At 45.3% G+C, this 25215-nt stretch overlaps 2 protein-coding genes across 2 annotated transcripts in view; one reads left to right on the forward strand and one right to left on the reverse strand.

Annotated features, from left to right (window-relative positions):
- LOC135541528 (transketolase-like) overlaps window positions 1-13058 on the reverse strand; it is a 37720-nt gene extending 24662 nt beyond the window's left edge. Inside the window, exons 1-8 of the mRNA XM_064967840.1 lie at window positions 12707-13058; window positions 10276-10393; window positions 9891-10004; window positions 6277-6380; window positions 5213-5404; window positions 4894-5012; window positions 4361-4557; window positions 2409-2573 (exon numbers count right to left, since the gene is read on the reverse strand). Of these exons, the coding sequence (XP_064823912.1) occupies window positions 2409-2573; window positions 4361-4557; window positions 4894-5012; window positions 5213-5404; window positions 6277-6380; window positions 9891-10004; window positions 10276-10393; window positions 12707-12813 (1116 nt within the window). The 5' untranslated portion in view covers window positions 12814-13058. The remainder of the gene's footprint in view (window positions 1-2408; window positions 2574-4360; window positions 4558-4893; window positions 5013-5212; window positions 5405-6276; window positions 6381-9890; window positions 10005-10275; window positions 10394-12706) is intronic.
- Window positions 13059-15889: 2831 nt separating this feature from the next.
- Window positions 15890-21561, forward strand: LOC135541502 (uncharacterized). The gene is made up of 6 exons (XM_064967818.1): window positions 15890-15958; window positions 18242-18523; window positions 18734-19434; window positions 19656-20264; window positions 20386-21254; window positions 21557-21561. The coding sequence occupies exons 1-6, from the start codon at window positions 15890-15892 to the stop codon at window positions 21559-21561; spliced, it is 2535 nt and encodes an 844-aa protein (XP_064823890.1).
- The last annotated feature ends 3654 nt before the right edge of the window (window positions 21562-25215 follow it).

The following is a 25215-nucleotide window of genomic DNA, read 5'->3' on the forward strand; positions in this document are numbered from 1 at the left end:
CAAGAAACCGGTGGAGGGGTTCTGTGTCAGTGCCCTGAAAGAGTCAATAAAGTAGGAATTGAAGGCTATTGCTATTTCGACTGCATCCTGTGTTAGATTGTTATTCACTATGATTTCTAGTCTTTTTGCAGTGTTACTATGGTCTTTCCCTGTTAATTTTTTTAGATTCTCCCATATCAATTTAGAATTTCCCTTTGCTTCACCAATTATGTTAATAAAAAAGTTTGCCTTGGCCTGTCTGATTTCTTTCATCACCTTATTTCTCAACATGGTAAACCTACGTCTGTCATGCTCTAATTTGTTCTCTCTCTCTCCCCTTATCATTTATCCCTCCTCCAGGAGATTTTAGGGCTATTTTTAGAGCATAATCTCGTTCTTTCATCAATTTCCAGATTTCTCCATTTAGCCAAGGAAGAGTGCTCTTTTGGCCAGGTTTGGATTTGATTTTCTTTAGGAAGCCATTTATTGTAGTCTGGATTGTGGATAGAAAAACCTGACTATCAGCTTTCACGTCTGTATAGGACAAGAGATCATTCCAGTTTATTCCCTTAATTGCTTTTTCAAAATAGTTTAATTCACTCTTAGGTATTCTGAGTTGATCCGGCTTTCTAACAGTAGAGAGGTTAAACCTGCTCTTAGACAGCTTTCTGGCTATAAGTGTCAGATTATGATCAGACAGCCCAGTAACCATATTGAATGATTTAGTCACTCTCTCTGGTTTATTACTGAACACCAAATCAATCTGTGTTTTAGAGCAACAAGTCACCCTGGTTGGCCCTTTAACTAGCTGTGTAAGGTCAAAGGTATTAGTGATCCGTTTGAGGGTTTTCCTACAACACTTGTCTTCATAATTAATGTTAAAATCTCCCATTACGATGACCTCTTTCCCAAAATCACATTCCCTAAGCATGGTATTAAACTGATCAAAAAACACACTTTTGGTGGAAGGTGGCCTATACATTCCAATGAAGGTAAAAGACATTTGGGGAGACAGTGTAACTTTCAGGCCGATACATTCTAGTTCATTATCACATGACCACTCAATTTGTTTACATCGGATATGTTCTTTAATGTAAATCATCACACCCCCTCCTCTTCCTTCAATCCTGTCTCTCCTGAAAACATTGTAGCCAGGCACAATCAAAGCAGCATATGGAGAGTGTTTATGGAGCCATGTCTCTGAGAGGCAGAGAAAGTCAAGGTTGGAGTCTGTGAGTAGATGTTGAATTTGATCACTTTTTGGAATGACACTACGAATGTTCAAGTGCCCCCTAGTAGTCCCTTGGGCTTAGCTCGTGGGTCCCAGATGACTCGAGAGTGATTGACACACTGAAAAAAGTTAAATTTTCTGTGTTTTCTGACGGCTGGGTTTAGGCCGTTTTGTTTCGTTTTGATTAGGGGCAGTTCGGTAGCGCAATTAACAATCCCTCCCGCCTGCACTGGATGCGGGGAACTAATTAAAATAGCTTGCGTACCAGAAGCAGAGTCAGGGATCGCATATAGCGACTCTGGTATGTTTGAAGAGTCAAAATCTATCCTGGAGTCGGGTGAGTCGAGAGAAACCATAGGACCATAGCACTCACCCACCTCCACAGCGGTGACGACCAGTGGACAAGGCCATCCACCGCTCTCCACTCCGGTGCGTATCACTGGCTCGATGATATTGGGCCCAGGATTGAGTTGTACATCCCGGAGAGCAGGAGGGTAGTGAACAGGTAGTTTAACAGTTTCCGATAAATGTTGGACTTGTGTTGTTACGCCTAAGCGGTTCAGTAGAATAAGGAGCGAGGTAGACTTGGCCATTATTCAGAACATTATGGTATGCTGTGTACTGTCCGCTCCCGTGGAACGGTGAACCAATGTGTTTGGTGTTGATATTCTCCGGTAGTAGACTAACTGTGTCATCCCAGCAAGGACGCACTGAGATTATCAGTAGAACAGCTACATAACTGACAATCATGGCAGAGTACTGGAGATAAAACACATAATTGCGCTTTAACTCTTTGCATGAGTTACTTAGCTGGGATCGGCGTACACCTGATGGTTTAGATAAAATTACAGCATTCGAATGAGAAGCAGCACCTGCCTCACCACCCTGTCTTCCGTCCGCCATTTTTCCGGTTGTGAGGAGAATTGGCTGTACGCGCATGCGGTCATCCATTCACACAATGCTGCTGCAATTGTATTTCTTATTTTAATCTGAGTACATTTCTATGATTCTTATTTAATATTTTACAAAAATATTTATTTGGAGGACAGGTCATCTTTTAAAAGCTTGGCGAGGTTAGAGAAAGTTAGAGAAAGTGTCTGTGTTTATAGAGTGTTCATACTTAGTTCCAATCAGTTTCATCTGACCCTGACCACATCACCTGTGACCAGGACCAACTCAAGAGGGTTTCATTTCCTACCATGTTCTGTTGAGCAATGTAACACTCCACAAAGCGGTTGGGATGTTCGTTCTTGAAGATCTCTGAGTAGGTGATGTTGTTGGTGTCTCCGTCCAGGACCACCACACGCTCGTTGTAACGACCCAGTTTAGCCAGGGCCATGCCATAGGCTTTCCTGGTGGAAACCTGTAGAAAGACAACCATTCAATCAATTAATCAACCAATCAACTAATCTATCAATCAATCAACCAGTCATTAATAAGAAGAAGAAAGCAATATAAGAAAACAAGTCAATAAGCCAATAAGTCTACCTGTTATTTATGCATCATTATACAACCTTCTAGTTGACAGTACTCAAAGTTACCTTTGTCTGTACATTATGCCTTGAATCTATGCTATCGTGCCCAGAAACCTGCTACTTTTACTCTCTGTTCCGAACGTGCTAGACAGCCAGTTCGTATAGCATTAAGCTGTACCCTTATCCTACTTCTCCTCTGTTCCTCTGGTGATGTAGAGGTTAATCCAGGTCCTGCAGTGCCTAGCTCCACTCCCACTCCCCAGGTGCTCTCATTTGTTGACTTCTGTAACTGTAAAAGCCTTGGTAAAAGCCTTGGTTTCATGCATGTTAACATTAGAAACCTACTCCCTAAGTTTGTTTTACTCACTGCTCCCAGATGTCTTAGCCGTGTCTGAATCCTGGTTTAGGAAAACCACCATAAACCTTGAAATCTCCATCGCTAACTATAACATTTTCCGCCAAGATAGAACTGCCAAAGGAGGCGGTGTTGCAATTTACTGCAAAGATAGCCTGCAGAGTTCTGTTTTACTATCCAAGTCTGTACCCAAACAATTCGAGCTGCTACTTCTAAAAATTCACCTTTCCAGAAACAAGTCTCTCACTGTTGCCACTTGCTATAGACCTCCTTCTGCCCCCAGCTGTGCCCTCGATACCATATGTGAATTGATTGCCTCCCATCTATCTTCTGAGCTCGTGCTACTAGGTGACCGAAACTGGGACATGCTTAACACCCCGGCCATCCTACAATCCAAGCTTGATGCCCTCAATCTCACACAAATTATCAATGAACCTACCAGGTACAACTCCAAATCCGTAAACACGGGCACCCTCATAGATGTAATCCTAACTAACTCGCCCTCCAAATACACCTCTGTTGTTTTCAATCAAGATCTCAGTGATCACTGCCTCATTGCCTACATCCGTAATGGGTCTGCGACCAAACAACCACCCCTCATCACTGTCAAACGCTCCCTAAAACACTTCTGCCAAACATACCCTTGTAAAACTGACCATCCTACCGATCCTCGACTTCGGTGATGTCATCTATAAAATAGCCTCCAACACTCTACTCAACAAACTGGATACAGTCTTTCACAGTGCCATCCGTTTTATTTATTTATCTTGCTCCTTTTCACCCCAGTATTTATACTTGCACATTCATCTTCTGTACATCAACCATTCCAGTGTTTAATTGCTATATTGTAATTACTTCGCCACCATGGCCTATTTATTGCCTTAACTCCCTTATCTTACCTCATTTGCACTCACTGTATATAGACTTTTTGTTTTCTTTTGTTCTACTGTATTATTGACTATGTTTTGTTTATTCCATGTGTAACCCTGTGTTGTTGTATGTGTTGAATTGCTATGCTTTATCTTGGCCAGGTCGCAGTTGCAAATGAGAACTTGTTCTCAACTAGCCTACCTGGTTAAATAAAGGTAAAATGAAAAATAAATAAATAAATAACAGTTGTGACAGCTTATTTTATGATATCTTGTTTAGGACTATGGGCTGAGTCCCAAGTGTCAGTGCAGTCAATAATGTTGACACCTGTGTCATTGGGATGAGAGCACAATCCCAGATGTACTGTAAATGGTGAGATGCAATGGAGGCTGCTGAGGGGAGGACCACTAGCCTGTCCTCCTGTGGTGAGGTGTGTGTTCTATGTGTTACCTTCTCTCCCTGCTTGTAGGCGGGTGCGCTGGGCATGCGGATGTTGCACAGGCTGACTGGCGGGGCATCCTCTACGGGCGTGGCAGGGTACAGGCGCTTGCTGCTGTTCATGATGCGCGCCTGCAGATCCTTCACGACTCCCTCAGCCATGTCTTTGGGCAGGGGCTTGGCATGCCAGCCCATCTTATCCTCCACAGCTGGCAAACGTGGACAGCAGAATACACAACATCAAAATGCACACAGTATACTCAACATTATGTTGTATACGTATACATAGGCCCAGGAGTTTTTCCTGATCATGTGACCTGACCAATAAAAACACTGGTACTGAAACAAGGTCACATGGTCAGTAAAAGGTCCTTCGCAACACATTATACAGTAGTGACTTGTGTGTGCATATACTGAGATAGAGGGAAGCCCATCACTGAAATAGAGGGTAGCCCATCACTGAGATAGAGCATAGCCCATCACTGAGATAGAGGCCTGGTATGAGTAATATAATGTAACCAGTAGTCATGTGAGGCTGAGAGTACCTGGGATGCCCTTGCCCTTGGTGGTCTTGGCGATGATGGCAGTGGGCTGGTGGCGAGCCTGGCTCAGAGCCTTACACAGCTCCTCCACACTGTGCCCATCCACAATGATGGCATGCCAACTGTAGAAACACATCAGAACACCCATTTCACATATGGAAACACATGAACACACTTTCTCTACTCATACACACATAAACAATACATTCCACATATGCCCACTAATGTTGACATATGCCTTAACACATTCACAGACTAGTTCTCCCAGCACATTCACAAAGATGATCACTCTCTCCCTGTAAACCCACTCACACACACTCACCCGAAGGCCTCACAGCGTTTCTGGTACTTCTCCACGTGGTGCTGCAGGGGCGCTGGGTCGGTCTGGCCCAGACGGTTGATATCCAGGATGGCCACTAGGTTGTCCAACTGGTAGTAGGAGGCGAAGGACATGGCCTCCCACACTGCCCCCTCAGACAGCTCCCCATCTCCCATCAGACAGAACACACGGTAGCTGGGGAAGAGAAAGGGATGGGTGGGTGAGATAGGTGTGTGTGTGTGTGTGTGTGTGTGTGTGTGTGTCTGACTAGGGGGCTTGATGGTAACCTTTACACCTCTCTCATTCTATCACACCTACACCTACTCTGTTCCCTCATATCTCCACTGAGGCTTCTAGCCACACAGGCACCTTTGAACAGAACAAACGCTCACCTTTTAATCAATGGTTTGATAATCTGCTTATGTTATGAGTTTTAACCACTGTCCACACAACATCCTTCTCCAGTACAAATGTATCTAGGGCACATTTTGGACGTTGGCAATATCAGCATTCTGCATATCGGAGATCCACATTCCGAGACAAAACCTGAACCCAAACCTTAATTAGATTGAGGAATGTGAGTGTGGTTTTGAACAATAGACTGAGTGATGAATACTAATGTAAACCTGGTCCAATCGGATTCTGAGACAGAATATTTCTGGATGGTAAAAAAGAACAGAGTTGTGTCTGCCAGGGCTGTGGTAATTAGAGCAGAACAATTGGGATAGCAGAGCATGCAGGCACTGTACACATGGAGAACCTTCAAAAACCCCACTATGCTCTAAAGCAGTGTTTCCCAACACTGCTCCTTGAGTACCCCAACAGTACACATGTGTATTGTAGCCCTGGAGAAGCACACCTGATTAAACTTGTCAACTAATCATCTGGCCCTCAATGAGTTGCATGAGGTGTGTTTGTCCAGGGCTATAACTAAGCTGTGTTCTGTTGGTACTGGAGGATCAGGGTCGGGGATCACTGCTCTAAAGACCTCTAAAATACCACAATATGAACTAGAGTCCACGCTTAACACTTTAGAATTCAGTGTGTGCATGTGTGTGAACTCTTACCTGGACTTGTCAAAGTACTTCCCAGTGTAGGCCATCCCACAGGCCACACCCAGGCCCTGGCCCAGAGAGCCAGTAGCCACATCCACAAACTGCTGCTTCTGAAACTCCAACGCATACACAGGAACAGGACTGTTACTATCACCATAGAGAGCAGGTATGTGTTCAGTAGGTGGAAAACGTTGATGTATTATTTATTATAAGTTTAAGTTATTGGACAAGTTTAGTGAGGCACTACCTGAACTTGTCCAATAAGAACACAGATTGTTGTTTACAGTTGCAAAACCTTTTGCTACTGTGTGTCCTTCGGAATATGACTCAGTTTTAGAGTTGTTGTGTGGTCATATCTGTCTGGTCCTAATTGAGGCTGTTAAAGGTGATGGGTAGGTTAACTGTTAGGCTATTAAAGGTGAGGTGTAGTCTAAGGTCGCGTTCCACCGCTCAGACGTTGCATGCATCAACCAATGCTTGTGTGCCATATCATCGACTGCAGTCGGCACCACATTGCTGTACCATATGATATGGTATAGTTAGCTGACACGTTAAATACCTATACAGGCGTTGTAAGATCTGGCATGGTCATCAATGTCTGAGCAGGAGAACATGCGCTAACTGTTAGGCTGTTAAAGGTGAGGTGTAGGCTAACTCTTAGGCTGTTAAAGGTGAGGTGTCGGCTAACTCTTAGGCTATTGAAGGTGAGGTGTAGGCTAACTCTTAGGCTATTGAAGGTGAGGTGTAGGCTAACTCTTAGGCTGTTAAAGGTGAGGTGTCGGCTAACTCTTAGGCTATTGGAGGTGAGGTGTCGGCTAACTCTTAGGCTATTGAAGGTGAGGTGTAGGCTAACTCTTAGGCTATTGAAGGTGAGGTGTAGGCTAACTCTTAGGTTATTGAAGGTGAGGTGTAGGCTAACTCTTAGGCTATTGGAGATGAGGTGTCGGCTAACTCTTAGGCTATTGAAGGTGAGGTGTAGGCTAACTCTTAGGCTGTTAAAGGTGAGGTGTCGGCTAACTCTTAGGCTATTGAAGGTGAGGTGTAGGCTAACTCTTAGGCTATTGAAGGTGAGGTGTGCCCTGCCCTTGGTGGTCTTAGCGAGGCTAACTCTTAGGCTGTTAAAGGTGAGGTGTAGGCTAACTCTTAGGCTATTGAAGGTGAGATGTAGGCTAACTCTTAGGCTATAGAAGGTGAGGTGTAGGCTAACTCTTAGGTTATTGAAGGTGAGGTGTAGGCTAACTCTTAGGCTATAGAAGGTGAGGTGTAGGCTAACTCTTAGGCTGTTAAAGGTGAGGTGTCGGCTAACTCTTAGGCTATTGAAGGTGAGGTGTAGGCTAACTCTTAGGTTATTGAAGGTGAGGTGTAGGCTAACTCTTAGGTTATTGAAGGTGAGGTGTAGGCTAACTCTTAGGCTATTGAAGGTGAGGTGTAGGCTAACTCTTAGGCTATTGAAGGTGAGGTGTAGGCTAACTCTTAGGCTGTTAAAGGTGAGGTGTCGGCTAACTCTTAGGCTATTGGAGGTGAGGTGTCGGCTAACTCTTAGGCTATTGAAGGTGAGGTGTAGGCTAACTCTTAGGCTATAGAAGGTGAGGTGTAGGCTAACTCTTAGGTTATTGAAGGTGAGGTGTAGGCTAACTCTTAGGCTATTGGAGATGAGGTGTCGGCTAACTCTTAGGCTATTGAAGGTGAGGTGTAGGCTAACTCTTAGGCTGTTAAAGGTGAGGTGTCGGCTAACTCTTAGGCTATTGAAGGTGAGGTGTAGGCTAACTCTTAGGCTATTGAAGGTGAGGTGTAGGCTAACTCTTAGGCTGTTAAAGGTGAGGTGTAGGCTAACTCTTAGGCTATTGAAGGTGAGATGTAGGCTAACTCTTAGGCTATAGAAGGTGAGGTGTAGGCTAACTCTTAGGTTATTGAAGGTGAGGTGTAGGCTAACTCTTAGGCTATAGAAGGTGAGGTGTAGGCTAACTCTTAGGCTGTTAAAGGTGAGGTGTCGGCTAACTCTTAGGCTATTGAAGGTGAGGTGTAGGCTAACTCTTAGGTTATTGAAGGTGAGGTGTAGGCTAACTCTTAGGTTATTGAAGGTGAGGTGTAGGCTAACTCTTAGGCTATTGAAGGTGAGGTGTAGGCTAACTCTTAGGCTATTGAAGGTGAGGTGTAGGCTAACTCTTAGGCTATTGAAGGTGAGGTGTAGGCTAACTCTTAGGCTATTGAAGGTGAGATGTAGGCTAACTCTTAGGCTATAGAAGGTGAGGTGTAGGCTAACTCTTAGGTTATTGAAGGTGAGGTGTAGGCTAACTCTTAGGCTATAGAAGGTGAGGTGTAGGCTAACTCTTAGGCTGTTAAAGGTGAGGTGTCGGCTAACTCTTAGGCTATTGAAGGTGAGGTGTAGGCTAACTCTTAGGTTATTGAAGGTGAGGTGTAGGCTAACTCTTAGGTTATTGAAGGTGAGGTGTAGGCTAACTCTTAGGCTATTGAAGGTGAGGTGTAGGCTAACTCTTAGGCTATTGAAGGTGAGGTGTAGGCTAACTCTTAGGCTATTGAAGGTGAGGTGTAGGCTAACTCTTAGGTTATTGAAGGTGAGGTGTAGGCTAACTCTTAGGCTATTGAAGGTGAGGTGTAGGCTAACTCTTAGGTTATTGAAGTTGAGGTGTAGGCTAACTCTTAGGCTGTTAAAGGTGAGGTGTAGGCTAACTCTTAGGCTATTGAAGTTGAGGTGTAGGCTAACTCTTAGGCTATAGAAGGTGAGGTGTAGGCTAACTCTTAGGTTATTGAAGGTGAGGTGTAGGCTAACTCTTAGGCTGTTAAAGGTGAGGTGTCGGCTAACTCTTAGGCTATTGAAGGTGAGGTGTAGGCTAACTCTTAGGTTATTGAAGGTGAGGTGTAGGCTAACTCTTAGGTTATTGAAGGTGAGGTGTAGGCTAACTCTTAGGTTATTGAAGGTGAGGTGTAGGCTAACTCTTAGGTTATTGAAGGTGAGGTGTAGGCTAACTCTTAGGCTATTGAAGGTGAGGTGTAGGCTAACTCTTAGGCTATTGAAGGTGAGGTGTAGGCTAACTCTTAGGCTATTGAAGGTGAGGTGTAGGCTAACTCTTAGGTTATTGAAGGTGAGGTGTAGGCTAACTCTTAGGTTATTGAAGGTGAGGTGTAGGCTAACTCTTAGGTTATTGAAGGTGAGGTGTAGGCTAACTCTTAGGTTATTAAAGGCCCAATGCAGATGTTTTATATCAATATAATAACATTTCTGTGTAACAATTAAGTAACTTACTGTAATATATTGACATTTAATGGTTAAATAGCTTTTTATTAAAAAACTATTTCTCAAAAAATAATTTGCTAGGACTCTCTAGGAGTGGTCTGAGTGGGGAGGGGAAAACTGAAAACTAGCTGTTATTGGCAGAGAGGTTTGTAACACTCTTTGTTATTGGTCTATTAACCAATTTACCTCATGTTGATGTCACCATGGCAAGCTGGCAACCAGAAACTATCAGGAAATAACACTGATCATTTTTGTGGCCACTTTTACAATGTTAGTTTCAACAGCTGTTGCACAATATGATACAAAACAGAGAAAAAAACATAATTTAGTGCTAAGCTATTAAAGGTGATGTGTAGTAGTTATCACTTACAGGTATGGGGTGTCCCTCCAGGTTGGACTCCACCTGGCACAGAGAGAGCAGCTCACTCTCCTTCAGGAAGCCAGTCTCTGTCCACATGGAGTACAGGGCTGGGGCGGCATGACCCTGAGGAGAGGAACAGACATCTTACTGTAGTACTAGTATATGATACTATAACAAAACCTATAACACTATAACACAACGACAGTTGCAGATCAACTGTAATATGTATGAAACATCTATTACAAGCCCCAATACAGCCATAAAGAAGCAGATGTTGACCATTATGACTTTTATCCAACCAAAACAGTGGCTGGTGGTCAAATCAATTAAATAAAATGTAAAACTTTAATTCAATACAAATTCAATAGAACTTTGTTCATCTACGGTGTCTCACCTTAGAGAGGATGAAGCGGTCGTTGTTGATATTCTTGGGGTCCTCTGTGCGGTACTTCATTGTGTTGAAGAACAGGACAGACATGATTTCTGCCACGCTGCAGCATGATGTAGGGTGTCTGGGAGACCAGGGGTATATAGGAGCAGGGAGGAAGGTTACAGACTGGTTACAACAAGTTGGACACAGACTGTTTCTGTCTCTGATTCTCTCTCTCTCTGATTCTCTCTCTCTCTGATTCTCTCTCTCTCTCTGATTCTCTCTCTGATTCTCTCTCTCTCTGATTCTCTCTCTCTCTCTGATTCTCTCTCTCTCTCTGATTCTCTCTCTCTCTCTGATTCTCTCTCTCTCTGATTCTCTCACTCACTCACTCACTCACTCACTCACTCACTCACTCACTCACTCACTTACACACACACACACACACACACACACACACACACTCACTCACTTACACACACACACACACACACACACACACACACACACACACACACTAAGAACAGACAGACCACTTTACAAACTCATAAACATTCAGAATTGACACAGAGCCTCCAACTGGATTCGAAGTGGCACAGTCTAAAGTCTGAGCTTGCCAATGAAATCTTAGGGCACAATGGGGAAGGATGGGTAACACTATTTAGAGTGTACTAGTCTATCCAAAATACTAATGAGGGGGCCATGCTCAAACCGAGATGCCCTATTGGCTCTCTCTGACAGGAGGTTTGGTGGCACCTTAATTAAGGAGTAGGGGCTCGTGGTAATAACTGGAGCATTAACAGTGCAATGGTATCAAATACATCATGATGGCATTCCATTTCCTCTGTTAGGCCATTATTATGAGCCGTTCTCCCCTCAGCAGCCTGCTCTCTCTTTATCCCAATTACAGTGACGTCATCATCAGAGGGGTAAACCCGCCCCTTGCAAAGTGCCAGTTCAGGTCACGGTCACAACACAGACCTATCCCTGCTACGATGAGACTAACCGGAGTCTGGGGAGAGATGGGGACCATTTTGGCTTCTGTGCGCACGGAGTCAGACGATCAGTCAGAGGACGCCATTTGAAGTCACATTTATCACCGGGCCTATAACGGTTACCTTCCATCTCCAGCCAGCGAAATACTTAACATAACCACTCAGGCATAATCTAAAAATCTTCTGTTGAAGGAATAGATGCTCTTAAAAGATTGTGTAAAGAACCGCGTAAAACTAAAAGTACCGACCAGATGCTATAAAACTCAGGAATGCTGGCAAGTAGCCAAGCCCAACCAAAAAAGCACACTTGACTTTCCCCGGGAACGATATGCGTTTTCTCTCAATCAATCAATCGTTTTCTCTCAATCTCAATCATCAACTGCATGGCTGTTGCTTATATTGTCTAGGCTCTGTGCGCTTTTGGGCTATTCATGGATAGGCTACGGTCGAAGGATGGAGCCACAATGGAATTAATGAATGCGGTAGTTTGTGTATGTGCAATATATAATGATTGATAGCTTAATCAAATAGATGTGTGATTTCCCCCACAAAAATCTAAATTAAATTCCGTTTTGTCCACTTGTTCGCACACAGGATGTTTATTTATTTTGCTATAATAATGCACATCAAGTGGGTGTTCACACAATAAAATGAACTGCTGACTATTTATTATGAATACTGAACAACATCCCAGATCACCATGCGCTTTGTCCTGTGCTAACAAACTCCGAGGCGCTCCTCCATCACTCCAAAACTCGCACGGTTAGACAGATGAAGACGCAATATAATTTCCCGATTTTGTTCACAATAGAACATTTCTAATAACAAAATAATTGAGCCACAATGGCCATAATCTATCTTGTTCAATAGACATAAATAAATAATGTGTATAAGTACACAGTTTTCTGCAATTTAAAGATATTAAGCAGATTAAGTGTCACAACTATCTCCTGGAATGACTCATATCATACATCCTGTTTCATCCATTCATTCTCCATAGCTCAAACAACAAAGAGAGAACATGTGCTTCACTTTGCATTTCACGTGTATGTGTGGACCTGTTTACCCAGAAGTCCCCACTAGTATAGTAAACAAGGACAAATTTGACCAACTGGGTACATTTTGCAAGTCCCCACAAGGACAATGCTATTTCTAGGGGGGGTTAGAATTAGTGTTCGGGTTCGAATTGGGGTTAAGGATTATAGGTTGGGTTTAATGTTAAGGTTAGGTTTTGGAGTTAGGGTTAGTGGAAATAGGAATTTGAATGGGAATCAAATGTGTGTCCCCGCAAGGTTAGCAAAACGAGACTGTGTGTGTTTTGTGTGTGCGTGTTATTACGTTTTCATGTGTTTATGTGTGCACCTGTGTGTATGAATGAGTCTTTATACACTCTTCCCTAGATTTACGACTGTGTAATCTGTGTGTGTGTATTTTTGTGTGTGTGTGTGTGTGGGTCTTACCCGCTGCCCGTTGCAGTGGTAGCCTTGATGCAGTTGATCCGGAGGCGGTTGGCGATGTTCCTGAGCGTCTGCACTGTCTGCTGGTCGGGTTTGTGGTAGTCCTCCATGAATGCAAAATGTCAAAGCACCAAAATAACCAATGTGGACTAGACTGCACAGAGGCTGGGCTGTGTGTGTATTTGTATGTGAGTGAGGTTTGGCAGCGGGAGCCCTGCTCGTGTGTGTGAGTGGCAAAGAGAAGAGGGATAGAAAGGAGGAGAGGCAGGATTTATCCCTAGTGAGAGTACACACACACACACACGCACACACACACACACACAGAAGAAGGAGGAGAAAGAGGACAGGGTGCATGCATGAGTATGCAAGGAAGGGTTGTGTTAAGGGTGTGTGTTAGAAGGAGGGTTGTGTTAGGGGTGTGTGTTAGAAAGAGGGTTGTTTTAGGGGTGTGTGTTAGGAGGGTTGTGCTAGGGGTGTGTGTTAGAAAGAGGGTTGTGTTAGGGGTGTGTGTTAGAAAGAGGGTTGTGCTAGGGGTGTGTGTTAGGAGGGTTGTGTTAGGGGTGTGTGTTAGAAAGAGGGTTGTGTTAGGGGTGTGTGTTAGAAGGAGGGTTGTGTTAGGGGTGTGTGTTAGAAAGAGGGTTGTGTTAGGGGTGTGTGTTAGAAAGAGGGTTGTATTAGGGGTGTGTGTTAGAAGGAGGGCTGTGCTAGGGGTGTGTGTTAGGAGGGTTGTGCTAGGGGTGTGTGTTAGAAGGAGGGTTGTGTTAGGGGTGTGTGTTAGAAGGAGGGTTGTGCTAGGGGTGTGTGTTAGAAGGAGGGTTGTGCTAGGGGTGTGTGTTAGAAGGAGGGTTGTGCTGGGGGTGTGTGTTAGAAGGAGGGTTGTGTTAGGGGTGTGTGTTAGAAGGAGGGTTGTGCTAGGGGTGTGTGTTAGAAGGAGGGTTGTGCTAGGGGTGTGTGTTAGAAGGAGGGTTGTGCTAGGGGTGTGTGTTAGAAGGAGGGTTGTGCTAGGGGTGTGTGTTAGAAGGTGAGTTGTGCTAGGGGTGTGTGTTAGAAGGAGGGTTGTGTGTCTGAAAGAGGGGTTGCCCACAGTTGAACCATCTGCCCACAAATGTCTTAGGCTTCAGTGTCTAAACTTATTACCAGACTTGAGATATGTGAGTCTTGTCCTTTGTTCCTGTCAACCTCAGCGTGCGCCTCGTCGATGGTGCCTTTGTTTTGATTGCTTCATGTCACAGAGACAAATATGTATGTGTCTATGTGTGTAGAGAGAGAGAGTAACAGAGAAAAAAAGTGAGAGAGAGGTAGGCTACGCTATAGAGAGAAAGTTAAATAATTTAAGTGGCACGCCAAGGTTTAAAGGTTTAATTTGTTTGAGAGAGAGAAAGAGAGTGAGCGAGAGAGAGAGAGAGAGAGAAAGAAAGAAAGAAAGAAAGAAAGAAAGAAAATGAAAAAGGGTGAGAGAGAATTGCTTTATTTCTTCTGTCTCACTTCACACACATCGCTGAGCACTGGCCTGGTGTCATCCACACACACACACACATACACACATGTTTGTTTTACTATCCTTGTGGGGACCAAACAATTGTGACTCCTTTCTGGAAACTAGGCATATGTCGCGCATCACTACTTCACAGGAGAGCCATTTGAATGAAATCTTAAAAAAAAAAAATCTAAATTAGTTTTGGGGCAGAAATGCCTCCTGGATTATGTGAAATTTCATGTGTCTTAATAACAAATGTGTTTGCCATCTGTACATATGAATAGAATTGTTAAATTATGAGCCTAGTTGGTTTAGCCACTGAAAAAGTCAGCAACCTTTCTGCTAGCCATGATTCGCTGAGATAATGAGTGGGCTGGGCATGACGAGATGAGATCCGGATTGGTCTGCCATGTAAGCACTCTTCTGTCTATAACATGGGACAGTGTATTATTTCCCCCAACACATTCATGCAGCATAACCTCACAGAACTGATTACTAAATATGTTGCGCAGTGCTACCCCAACCACTAACCCTCTCCATCAGACTATCCTGTGTGTTTGTAGTCAGAGCAAAAGTCATGGAGTAGTAACAGGGTCCCGCTGTTAGACAATCTTGGCCTCATTATTTTCTTTTGATCTAATTAAGACATGTGATTAGGAAACATATTCTCTTCCCTACAGTCAAATCGATAGCTTTTCAAACTTGTTTAAAACAAGTAAATGCAATAGGTATGCAATGTATTTGCTCAACTGTAAATGGAAAGAAGAAAGGATAATTTCTTATACAAAGTTATTAGAACTATTGCTTTTCTCAGAGTGTAACATTGATCATTTCTGATCTCCCATTGCATATGAACTAATATGAATTACAATTACATTGAGCTATTGGTTGATTTATTATATATTTTGAAAGGCTACTATAAGTTTTTATTCCCTCATTTTCTATATATGCGGTAATATTGCAGTTCCATTGCTGGTAAGGTCGGGATTGCGAGGCTGTGTACTATCCCCAGCTGTCGACAGGTGATGTACGTGGTGGGTTATACCTCCACCTGGTGGACAGGCTGTACAAGTACACCTGACCTGTTTCTGACGGGCAACGTCCACTCTGCAGCTGTGTGCTTCTTTCTCTAAATCAGTCAGGGTTTCCCAAACTCGATCCCCGAGACCCCCTGGATGCACGTTTTGTTTTGCACAGATGATTCAAATAACCAACTCATCATCCAGCTTTGATTATTTGAATCAGCGATGTAATGCTAGGGCCAAAACCAACACACTGCTCTATATGACAACATGTGAGGTGCAATGACTTCAATGAACCATAAAAAATGTATGTGCAAAATAAAGTGTGCTTGTGTGTCAAAATAAGTGTATGTGTGCAGAGTTTGTCGGTGTATGTGTGTGTGTGTGCTTATCTCTGTGTACGTCTTCACATAATTATCTTTGTGCGTGCCGTGTGTGTGTCAAATGCATCAGAGCTAATGGCGGACTGAAGCAACTGCACACAAAGATTACAAACTGATGGAAAGTGGTGTTGGGGGTAAAACATACGACATCATAAAATCCATGTACACAAACAACAAGTGTGCGGTTAAAATTGGCAAAAAACACACACATTTCTTCACACAGGGTCGTGGGGTTAGACAGGGATGCAGCTTAAGCCCCACCCTCTTCAACATATATATCAACGAATTGGCGCGGGCACTAGAAATGTCTGCAGCACCCGGCCGCACCCCACTGGAATCCGAAGTCAAATGTCTGCTGTTTGCTGATGATCTGGTACTTCTGTCACCAACCAAGGAGGGCCTACAGCAGCACCTAGATCTTATGCACAGATTCTGTCAGACCTGGGCCCTGACAGTAAATCTCAGTAAGACCAAAATAATGGTGTTCCAAAAAAGGTCCAGTCACCAGGACCACAAATACAAATTCCATCTAGACACTGTTGCCCTAGAGCACACAAAAAACTATACATACCTTGGCCTAAACATCAGCGCCACAGGTAACTTCCACAAAGCTGTGAACGATCTGAGAGACAAGGCAAGAAGGGCATTCTATGCCATCAAAAGGAACATAAATTTCAACATACCAATTAGGATTTGGCTAAAAATACTTGAATCAGTCATAGAGCCCATTGCCCTTTATGGTTGTGAGGTCTGGGGTCCGCTCACCAACCAAGACTTCACAAAATGGGACAAATATCAAATTGAGACTCTGCATGCAGAATTCTGCAAAAATATCCCCCGTGTACAACGTAGAACACCAAATCATGCATGCAGAGCAGAATTAGGCCGATACCCACTAATTATAAAAATCCAGAAAAGAGCCGTTAAATTCTATAACCACCTAAAAGGAAGCGATTCCCAAACCTTCCACAACAAAGCCATCACCTACAGAGAGATGAACCTGGAGAAGAGGCCCCTAAGCAAGCTGGTCCTGGGGCTCTGTTCACAAACACAAACACACCCTACAGAGCCCCAGGACAGCAGCCCAACCAAATCATGAGAAAACAAAAAGATAATTACTTGACACATTGGAAAGAATTAACAAAAAAACAGAGCAAACTAGAATGCTATTTGGCCCTAAACAGAGAGTACACAGCGGCAGAATACCTGACCACTGTGACTGACCCAAAATTAAGGAAAGCTTTGACTATGTACAGACTCAGCGAGCACAGCCTTGCTATTGAGAAAGGCCGCCGTAGGCAGACATGGCGCTCAAGAGAAGACAGGCTATGTGCTCACTGCCCACAAGATGAGGTGGAAACTGAGCTGCACTTCCTAACCTCCTGCCCAATGTATGACCATATTAGAGACATATTTCCCTCAGATTACACAGATCCACGAAGAATTCGAAAACAAATCCAATTTTGAAAAACTCCCATATCTACTGGGTGAAATTCCACAGTGTGCCATCAGAGCAGCAAGATTTGTGACCTGTTGCCACGAGAAAAGGGCAACCAGTGAAGAACACACACCATTGTAAATACAACCCATATCTATGCTTATTTATTTTATCTTGTGTCCTTTACCATTTGTACATTGTTAAAACACTGTATATATATGTAATATGACATTTGTAATGTCTTTATTGTTTTGAAACTTCTGTATGTGTGATGTTTACTGTTAATTTTTATTGTTTATTTCACTTTATATATTCACTTTATATATTATCTACCTTACTTGCTTTGGCAATGTTAACACATGTTTCCCATGCCAATAAAGCCATTGAATTGAATTGAAATGATTAGAGTTGACTCCATCTGGAGTCTGCTTCATGGTATAGTCCAGAACAGACCACTGAGCAACAGGGATGAGGGGTAATCCTAAAATAGATGTGTAGAAGATAATTTAAAAACTGTTGGTGAATAATTACAAACCTATTCGATCAATCCAGAGTTGATGTAAAGCATCAGTTTACAAACAAACATAATAGTATAAATGCATGTGTATAAACATTCTGTTTACACAAATAAACTCTCACACACACACACACACACACACACACACACACACACACACACACATAGTGCGTAATGTTAACCACCAGAGGCCACTGTCTCCCCATAAGAGTCTGCTGTGTGCTCCAGAGACTCCTAGAGCTGGTTTCCTCAGACCCAGATTAAACCTAGTTCTGGACTAAAAAGTATTTTCAATGGAGATTCTCCATTGTGTCTGGGAAACCAGTCCATAGAGTATGAACCTACCACATGAAAGTAGGTGTATGGCTGCCCATAGATAGAGTACTGTATATCAATCCATTACTAAGTGTCGATATGTTTGGTTTACGTTTCATCAGGAAGAACAGAAATGGATCGATGATTAGGTAGACAGGGTTGTCTGTGTTTTAAACTGGGGCTTGAATCACAAGGGTGTGACAGTGCAATGGCACAAGTCAGTTTGCCATTTGAGCACCACATACAATTGTGCTGAGTAAACATAAGACTTGATCCTACGTTTCTATTGGGAAAGAAAAGGGCCTGCGGTTGATCAATGAGCAGGTTGTTATGGCTGTGCTCCTGTTATATACTATAAGTACCTGTGTTTCCTCTTCTGTCACTAGGATCAGTGGAGCCTGACTCTCTCTGTCCCTGCAGTGTCCAGATCCCGGCTCAGCACTGCTCCAGGTCCCAGCTGTCATCACCCTGCGACCCTGCCCTCTGCAGCCAGCAGTGATGTCATCACCCTGCATCCCCTGCCCTCTGCAGCCAGCAGTGATGTCATCACCCTGCATCCCCTGCCCTCTGCAGCCAGCAGTGATGTCATCACCCTGCATCCCCTGCCCTCTGCAGCCAGCTGTGATGTCATCACCCTGCATCCCCTGCCCCCTGCAGCCAGCTGTGATGTCATCACCCTATATCCCCAGCCCTCTGCCACCTCAGAGCCACAGGGATGCCTCCCTACACACACACACACACACACACACAGACAAAAATGTATTAACGAATGAATGCAGGCACACACACACACACACACACACATAAACACACACACCACCACCACCCTGCACCATCACTGCTGCAGCCCCCACCACTCACCACCATCACTGCTGCAGCCCCCACCAATCACCACCCTCACTGCTGCAGCCCCACCACTCACCACCATCACTGCTTCAGCCCCCACCAATCACCACCCTCACTGCTGCAGCCCTCACCACTCACCACCCTCACTGCTGCAGCCCTCACCACTCACCACCCTCACTGCTGCAGTCCCCACCAATCACCACCCTCACTGCTGCAGCCCCCACCACTCACCACCATCACTGCTGCAGCCCCCACCACTCACCACCCTCACTGCTGCAGCCCTCACCACTCACCACCCTCACTGCTTCAGCCCCCACCACTCACCACCCTCACTGCTGCAGCCCCCACCACTCACCACCATCACTGCTTCAGCCCCCAAGACTCACGACCATCACTGCTTCAGCCCCCACCACTCACTACCATCACTGCTTCAGCCCCCACCACTCACCACCCTCACTGCTTCAGCCCCCACCACTCACCACCCTCACTGCTTCAGCCCTCACCACTCACCACCATCACTGCTTCAGCCCCCACCACTCACCACCCTCACTGCTGTAGCCCCCACCACCCTCCACCCTCACTGCTTCAGCCCCCACCACTCACCACCATCACTGCTTCAGCCCCCACCACTCACCACCCTCACTGCTGTAGCCCCCACCAATCACCACCCTCACTGCTTCAGCCCCCACCACTCACCACCCTCACTGCTTCAGCCCTCACCACCCTCACTGCTGTAGCCCCCACCATTCCCCACCCTCACTGCTTCAGCCCCCACCACTCACCACCCTCACTGCTGCAGCCCCCACCACTCACCACCATCACTGCTTCAGCCCCCACCAATCACCACCCTCACTGATGTAGCCCCCACCACTCACCACCCTCACTGCTGCAGCCCCCACCACTCACCACCATCACTGCTTCAGCCCCCACCAATCACCACCCTCACTGATGTAGCCCCCACCACTCACCACCCTCACTGCTTCAGCCCTCACCACCCTCACTGCTTCAGCCCCCACCAATCACCACCATCACTGCTGCAGCCCTCACCAATCACCACCCTCACTGCTGTAGCCCCCACCACTCACCACCCTCACTGCTGCAGCCCCCACCACTCACCACCATCACTGCTTCAGCCCCCACCACTCACCACCATCACTGCTTCAGCCCCCACCACTCACTACCATCACTGCTTCAGCCCCCACCACTCACCACCCTCACTGCTTCAGCCCCCACCACTCACCACCCTCACTGCTTCAGCCCCCACCACTCACCACCATCACTGCTTCAGCCCCCACCACTCACCACCCTCACTGCTGTAGCCCCCACCACCCTCCACCCTCCACCCTCACTGCTTCAGCCCCCACCACTCACCACCATCACTGCTTCAGCCCCCACCACTCACCACCCTCACTGCTGTAGCCCCCACCAATCACCACCCTCACTGCTTCAGCCCCCACCACTCACCACCCACACTGCTGCAGCCCCCACCACTCACCACCCTCACTGCTGTAGCGCCCACCACTCACCACCCTCACTGCTTCAGCCCTCACCACCCTCACTGCTGTAGCCCTCACCACCCTCACTGCTTCAGCCCCCACCACTCACCACCCTCACTGCTGCAGCCCCCACCACTCACCACCATCACTGCTTCAGCCCCCACCAATCACCACCCTCACTGATGTAGCCCCCACCACTCACCACCCTCACTGCTTCAGCCCCCACCAATCACCACCATCACTGCTGCAGCCCTCACCACTCACCACCCTCACTGCTGTAGCCCCCACCACTCACCACCCTCACTGCTTCAGCCCTCACCACTCACCACCCTCACTGCTGTAGCCACCACCACTCACCACCCTCACTGCTTCAGCCCCCACCACACTCCCCCTCACTGCTTCAGCCCCCACCGTCACTGCTTCAGCCCCCACCACTCTCCACCCTCACTGCTTCAGCCCTCACCACTCTCCCCCTCACTGCTGCAGCCCCCACCACTCACCACCATCACTGCTTCAGCCCCCACCACTCACCACCTTCACTGCTTCAGCCCTCACCACTCACCACCCTCCACCGTCACTGCTTCAGCCCTCACCACTCACCCCCTTCAATGCTTCAGCCCTCACCACCCTCACTGCTTCAGCCCCCACCACTCTCCCCCCTCACTTCATTCAGCCCCCACCACTCACCCCCTTCAATGCTTCAGCCCTCACCACCCTCACTGCTTCAGCCCCCACCACTCTCCCCCCTCACCGCTTCAGCCCCCACCACTCTCCCCCCTCACTGCTTCAGCCCTCACCACCCTCACAGCTTCAGCCCGCCAATCTCCAACCCCCCCACCAACACCACCCCCACCATGCTCCAGCCTCCCACCCACCAACACTGTCCTTCTTTCCCACTTCCACAACAACTCCTCTGGGCTCCTGAGTCCCGTCAGAAAGGCTTTCCTTCAAAGAGACCCACAGGTGCCAACCAATGGGAGCCTGAGAACGGGGGCGCCACATGACAAAAGGGCAGCCAATCCAATAACCCCACAGATGTGCACTTCCTGGAGGGAAAGTACATTGAGAGAGCATGAAAGTTTCTATTTTTACTCACTCTGGCAGAAAAAGAGAAGCTGGAGAACCACTTTTAAAACAATGCCTTAATATAACACAGAGGAGAAAAACACTAGGCCCTGGAATAGCACCTAACATGTGTACTGCTGGGCTCTTCTGATTAATGGGTTCTGGATCAGAACAAAATAAGTAAGAATACACACACACATACATTAATGAACTTATGAATATTATTTTATTCATGCAGTGTATTCAGAAAGTATTCATACTCCTTGACTTATTCCACATTTTGTTGTGTTACAGTCTGAATTCAAAATGGATTTTTTTTTAAATTATAATGATCTCACCCATCTACACACAATACCTCATAATGACAAAGTGAAAATATGTTTTTAGATATTTCTGAAACATATCTAATTTACAGCAGGTACCAGTCAAAAGTTTGGGCACACCTACTTATTCAAGAGTTTTTCTTTATTTGTACTATTTTCTACTTTGTAGAATAATAGTGAAGACATCAAAACTATGAAATAACACATATAGAATCATGGAGCAACCAAACAAGATTCCTCAAAATAGCCACTCTTTGCCTTGATGACAGCTTTGCACACTCTTGGCATTCTCTCAACCAGCTTCACCTGGAATGCTTTTCCAACAGTCTTGAATGAGTTCCCACATATGCTGAGCACTTGTTGACTGCTTTTCCTTCACTCTGTGGTCCAAATCATCCCAAATCATCTCAATTGGGTTGAGGTTGAGTGATTGTGGAGGCCAGGTCTTCTAATGCAGAACTCCTTCACTCTCCTTCTTGGTCAAACTGCCCTTACACAGCCTGGAGGTGTGCTGGGTCATTGTCCTGTTGAAAAATAAATGATAGTCCCACTAAGCCCAAACCAGATGGGAAGGAATATCACTGCAGAATGCTGTGGTAGCAATGCTGGTTAAGTCTGCCTTGAATTCTAAATAAATCACAGACAGTGTCACCAGCAAAGCACCCCTACACCATCACACCTCTTTCTCCATGCTTCACAGTGGGAACCACACATGCAGAGATCATCCAAGATCACTGATTCTGGGTCTCACAAAGACACAGCGGTTGGAACCAAAAATCTCATCAGACCAAATGACAAATTCTCACTGGTCTAATATCCATTGCTCGTGGTTCTTGGCCCAAGCAAGTCTCTTCTTATTATTGGTGTCCTTTGCAGCAATTCGACCATGATTCCTGATTCACCCAGTCTCCTCTGAAAAGTTGATGTTGAGATGTGTCTGTTACTTAAACTCTGTGAAGCATTTATTTAGGCTGCAATTTCTGAGGCTGGTAACTCTAATGAATTATCCTCTGCAGCAGAGGTAACTCCAGGTCTTCCTTTCCTGTGGCGGTCCTCATGCGAGCCAGTTTCATCATAGAGCCTGGTGGTTTTTGTGACTGCACTTGAAGAAACTATCAAAGTTCTTGAAATTTTTCTGTTCTTGCTATAATATGGACTTGGTATTTTACCAAATAGGGCTATCTTATGTATACCACTCCTACCTTGTCACAACACAACTGATTGGCTCAAATGCATTAAGAAGTAAAGAAATTCCACAAATGAACTTTTAACAAGGCACATGTGTTAATTGAAATGCATTCCATGTGACTACCTCATGAAGCTGGTTGAGAGAATGCCAAGAGTGGGCAAAGCTGTCATCAAGGCAAAGGGTGGCTACTTTGAAGACTCTAAAATATAAAATATATTTGGATTTGTTTAACACTTTTTGGGTTACTATATGATCCCATATGTGTTATTTCATAGTTTTGATATCTTCACTATTATTCTACAATGTAGAAAATAGTAAAAATAAAGAAAAAACCCTGGAATGAGTAGGTGTGTCCAAACGTTTGACTGGTACTGTAAGTATTCACAGCCCTTTGCTATGGCACTTTTTATTGAGCTCAGGTGCATCCAACGTCCTTTTGTCATCCTTGAGATGTTACAACCTGATTGGAGTCCACCTGTGCCAAATGAAATTGTTTACACATGGTTTAAGGTCCCACTGTTGGCAGTGCATGGCAGAGCAGAAGCCATATCATGAAGTCCACAGATCTGTCCGTAGATCTCTGAGATAAAATTGTGATGAGGCATATTTCTGGAGAAGGGTATGAAACAATTTCTGGAGTGTTGAAAGTTTCCAAGAGCAGAGTGGTCTCCATCATTGGGAAATGGAAGAAATATAGAACTACCCAGACTCTGCCTAGAGCTGGCCATCTGACTAAACTGAGCAACCAGGGAGAGAAGGACCTTGGTCAGGGAGGTGACCAAGAACCCAATGACCACTCTGACAGAATTACAAAGTTCCTTGGCTGAGATGGGAGAACCTGCCAGAAGGACAACAGTCTCTACATCACTTCACTAATCAGGGCTTTATGGGAGAGTGGCCATACAGAGGCCACTCCTAAGAAAAAAGCACATGACAGCATGACAGCATGACAGCATGACAGCATGCCTGGACTTTGCAAAAAGGCATGCGAACAATATATTATGTGGTCTGATGAGACAAAAATGTAACTATTTTGCCTAAATGCATGCACTACTGTATGTATGGCGAAAACCAGGCACAGCTCATCAACTGTCTGGTCCCATCCCTACTGTGAAGCATAGTGGTGGCTGCATCATGCTATGGGGATGCTTTTCAGCGGCATGGACTGGAGACTGGTATGGATAGAGGGAACAATGAATGGAGCCAAATACAGGCAAATCCTTAGGCTGGGGCAAAGATTTACATTCCAACAGGACAATGACCCAAAGCATACAGCCAAAGCAATGTAGTGGTTTAATGCCAGCTCCTCCTCCAGGCCTAAGCCTCTTCCACTCTGCTCTTATCACTCCATTTCCCTAAATCGTTGGGCAGTCACCACAGCGACACATTGCTTACACTCCTCTCTGACGGCTGTCCGTCACTCATTGGCCCCGCCCCCTAACAGAGCATGACAAGAGCAGAGGACTTGATTGAGTAATCAACAGAGCAGTCACTCAGTCAGGCCGACAGGCAGTCACTCACTCATTCACTCACAGGGCTCACAACTCTATTAACCAGTCATCATTAAGGGGGTGGTGGATGAAGAGAGAATGGGGGGGTAGTTAATTGGCGAGAAGGAAAAAGACAGGAATGGAGAGTCAGAGAAAAGAGGAGAAAATAGCTAATATAAAGATGAAGAAAGAAAATAAAGAAAATTAAACTCAACAAGAAAGAGGCATGTGAAGGGAAGGATTAATTATACTGGAGAAGAGAAACAGGGGACTATTCCAAAACGACTTTGTAGATGGAGGAAAAGATAGACCCGTATAAATCTGGATTGAGCTCAATAAGGTGATATATTCATTGGAGGAGAGGCAGAGCAAAGAGGAGCACAAGTGAGATAACAATGAAGAGAGAGAGAGAGAGAGAGAGAGGGAGAGAGAGAGAGAGAGAGAGAGAGATGCATGGCGAGAGTGAGATAAGAGGAGAGTGGGGGTTTGGGCTGGCAGAGCAGAGCAGAGTGTTGTAGGCTCAGTGGTGAAGTTGACGATGCATTGGGAGAACAGCTGCGCTGCAGGGCTTTCAGGCTCCATCACTACTGCTCTCCTTCAAGCAGCTCCCTTCCTCTGCTTACACACACACGCACACACAAACACATATAAAACGTAGACGCACACCCACACACGTGCACATAAATACACACACACGCATGGACTAACAAACATGCAAAAACACTGATTATTACATCAGTGCACATAGATATAATAACAAGTAGTAGAGAAACTGGGCTGTAGTATTAATGTACCAGACTGTGAAACAAACACCTCATATATGAATACATCAAATCACTCTATACTAATTGCATTCACACAATCTATTACCATGGTGTAATACACACACAAACAAGCAAAGGAAGGTATACAGTGTAATCTACAGTATAAGCTATAGCTGTATGTTCACAC

This window comes from Oncorhynchus masou, chromosome 6 (genome assembly GCF_036934945.1).
Source record: "Oncorhynchus masou masou isolate Uvic2021 chromosome 6, UVic_Omas_1.1, whole genome shotgun sequence".
Lineage (NCBI taxonomy): Eukaryota > Metazoa > Chordata > Actinopteri > Salmoniformes > Salmonidae > Oncorhynchus > Oncorhynchus masou.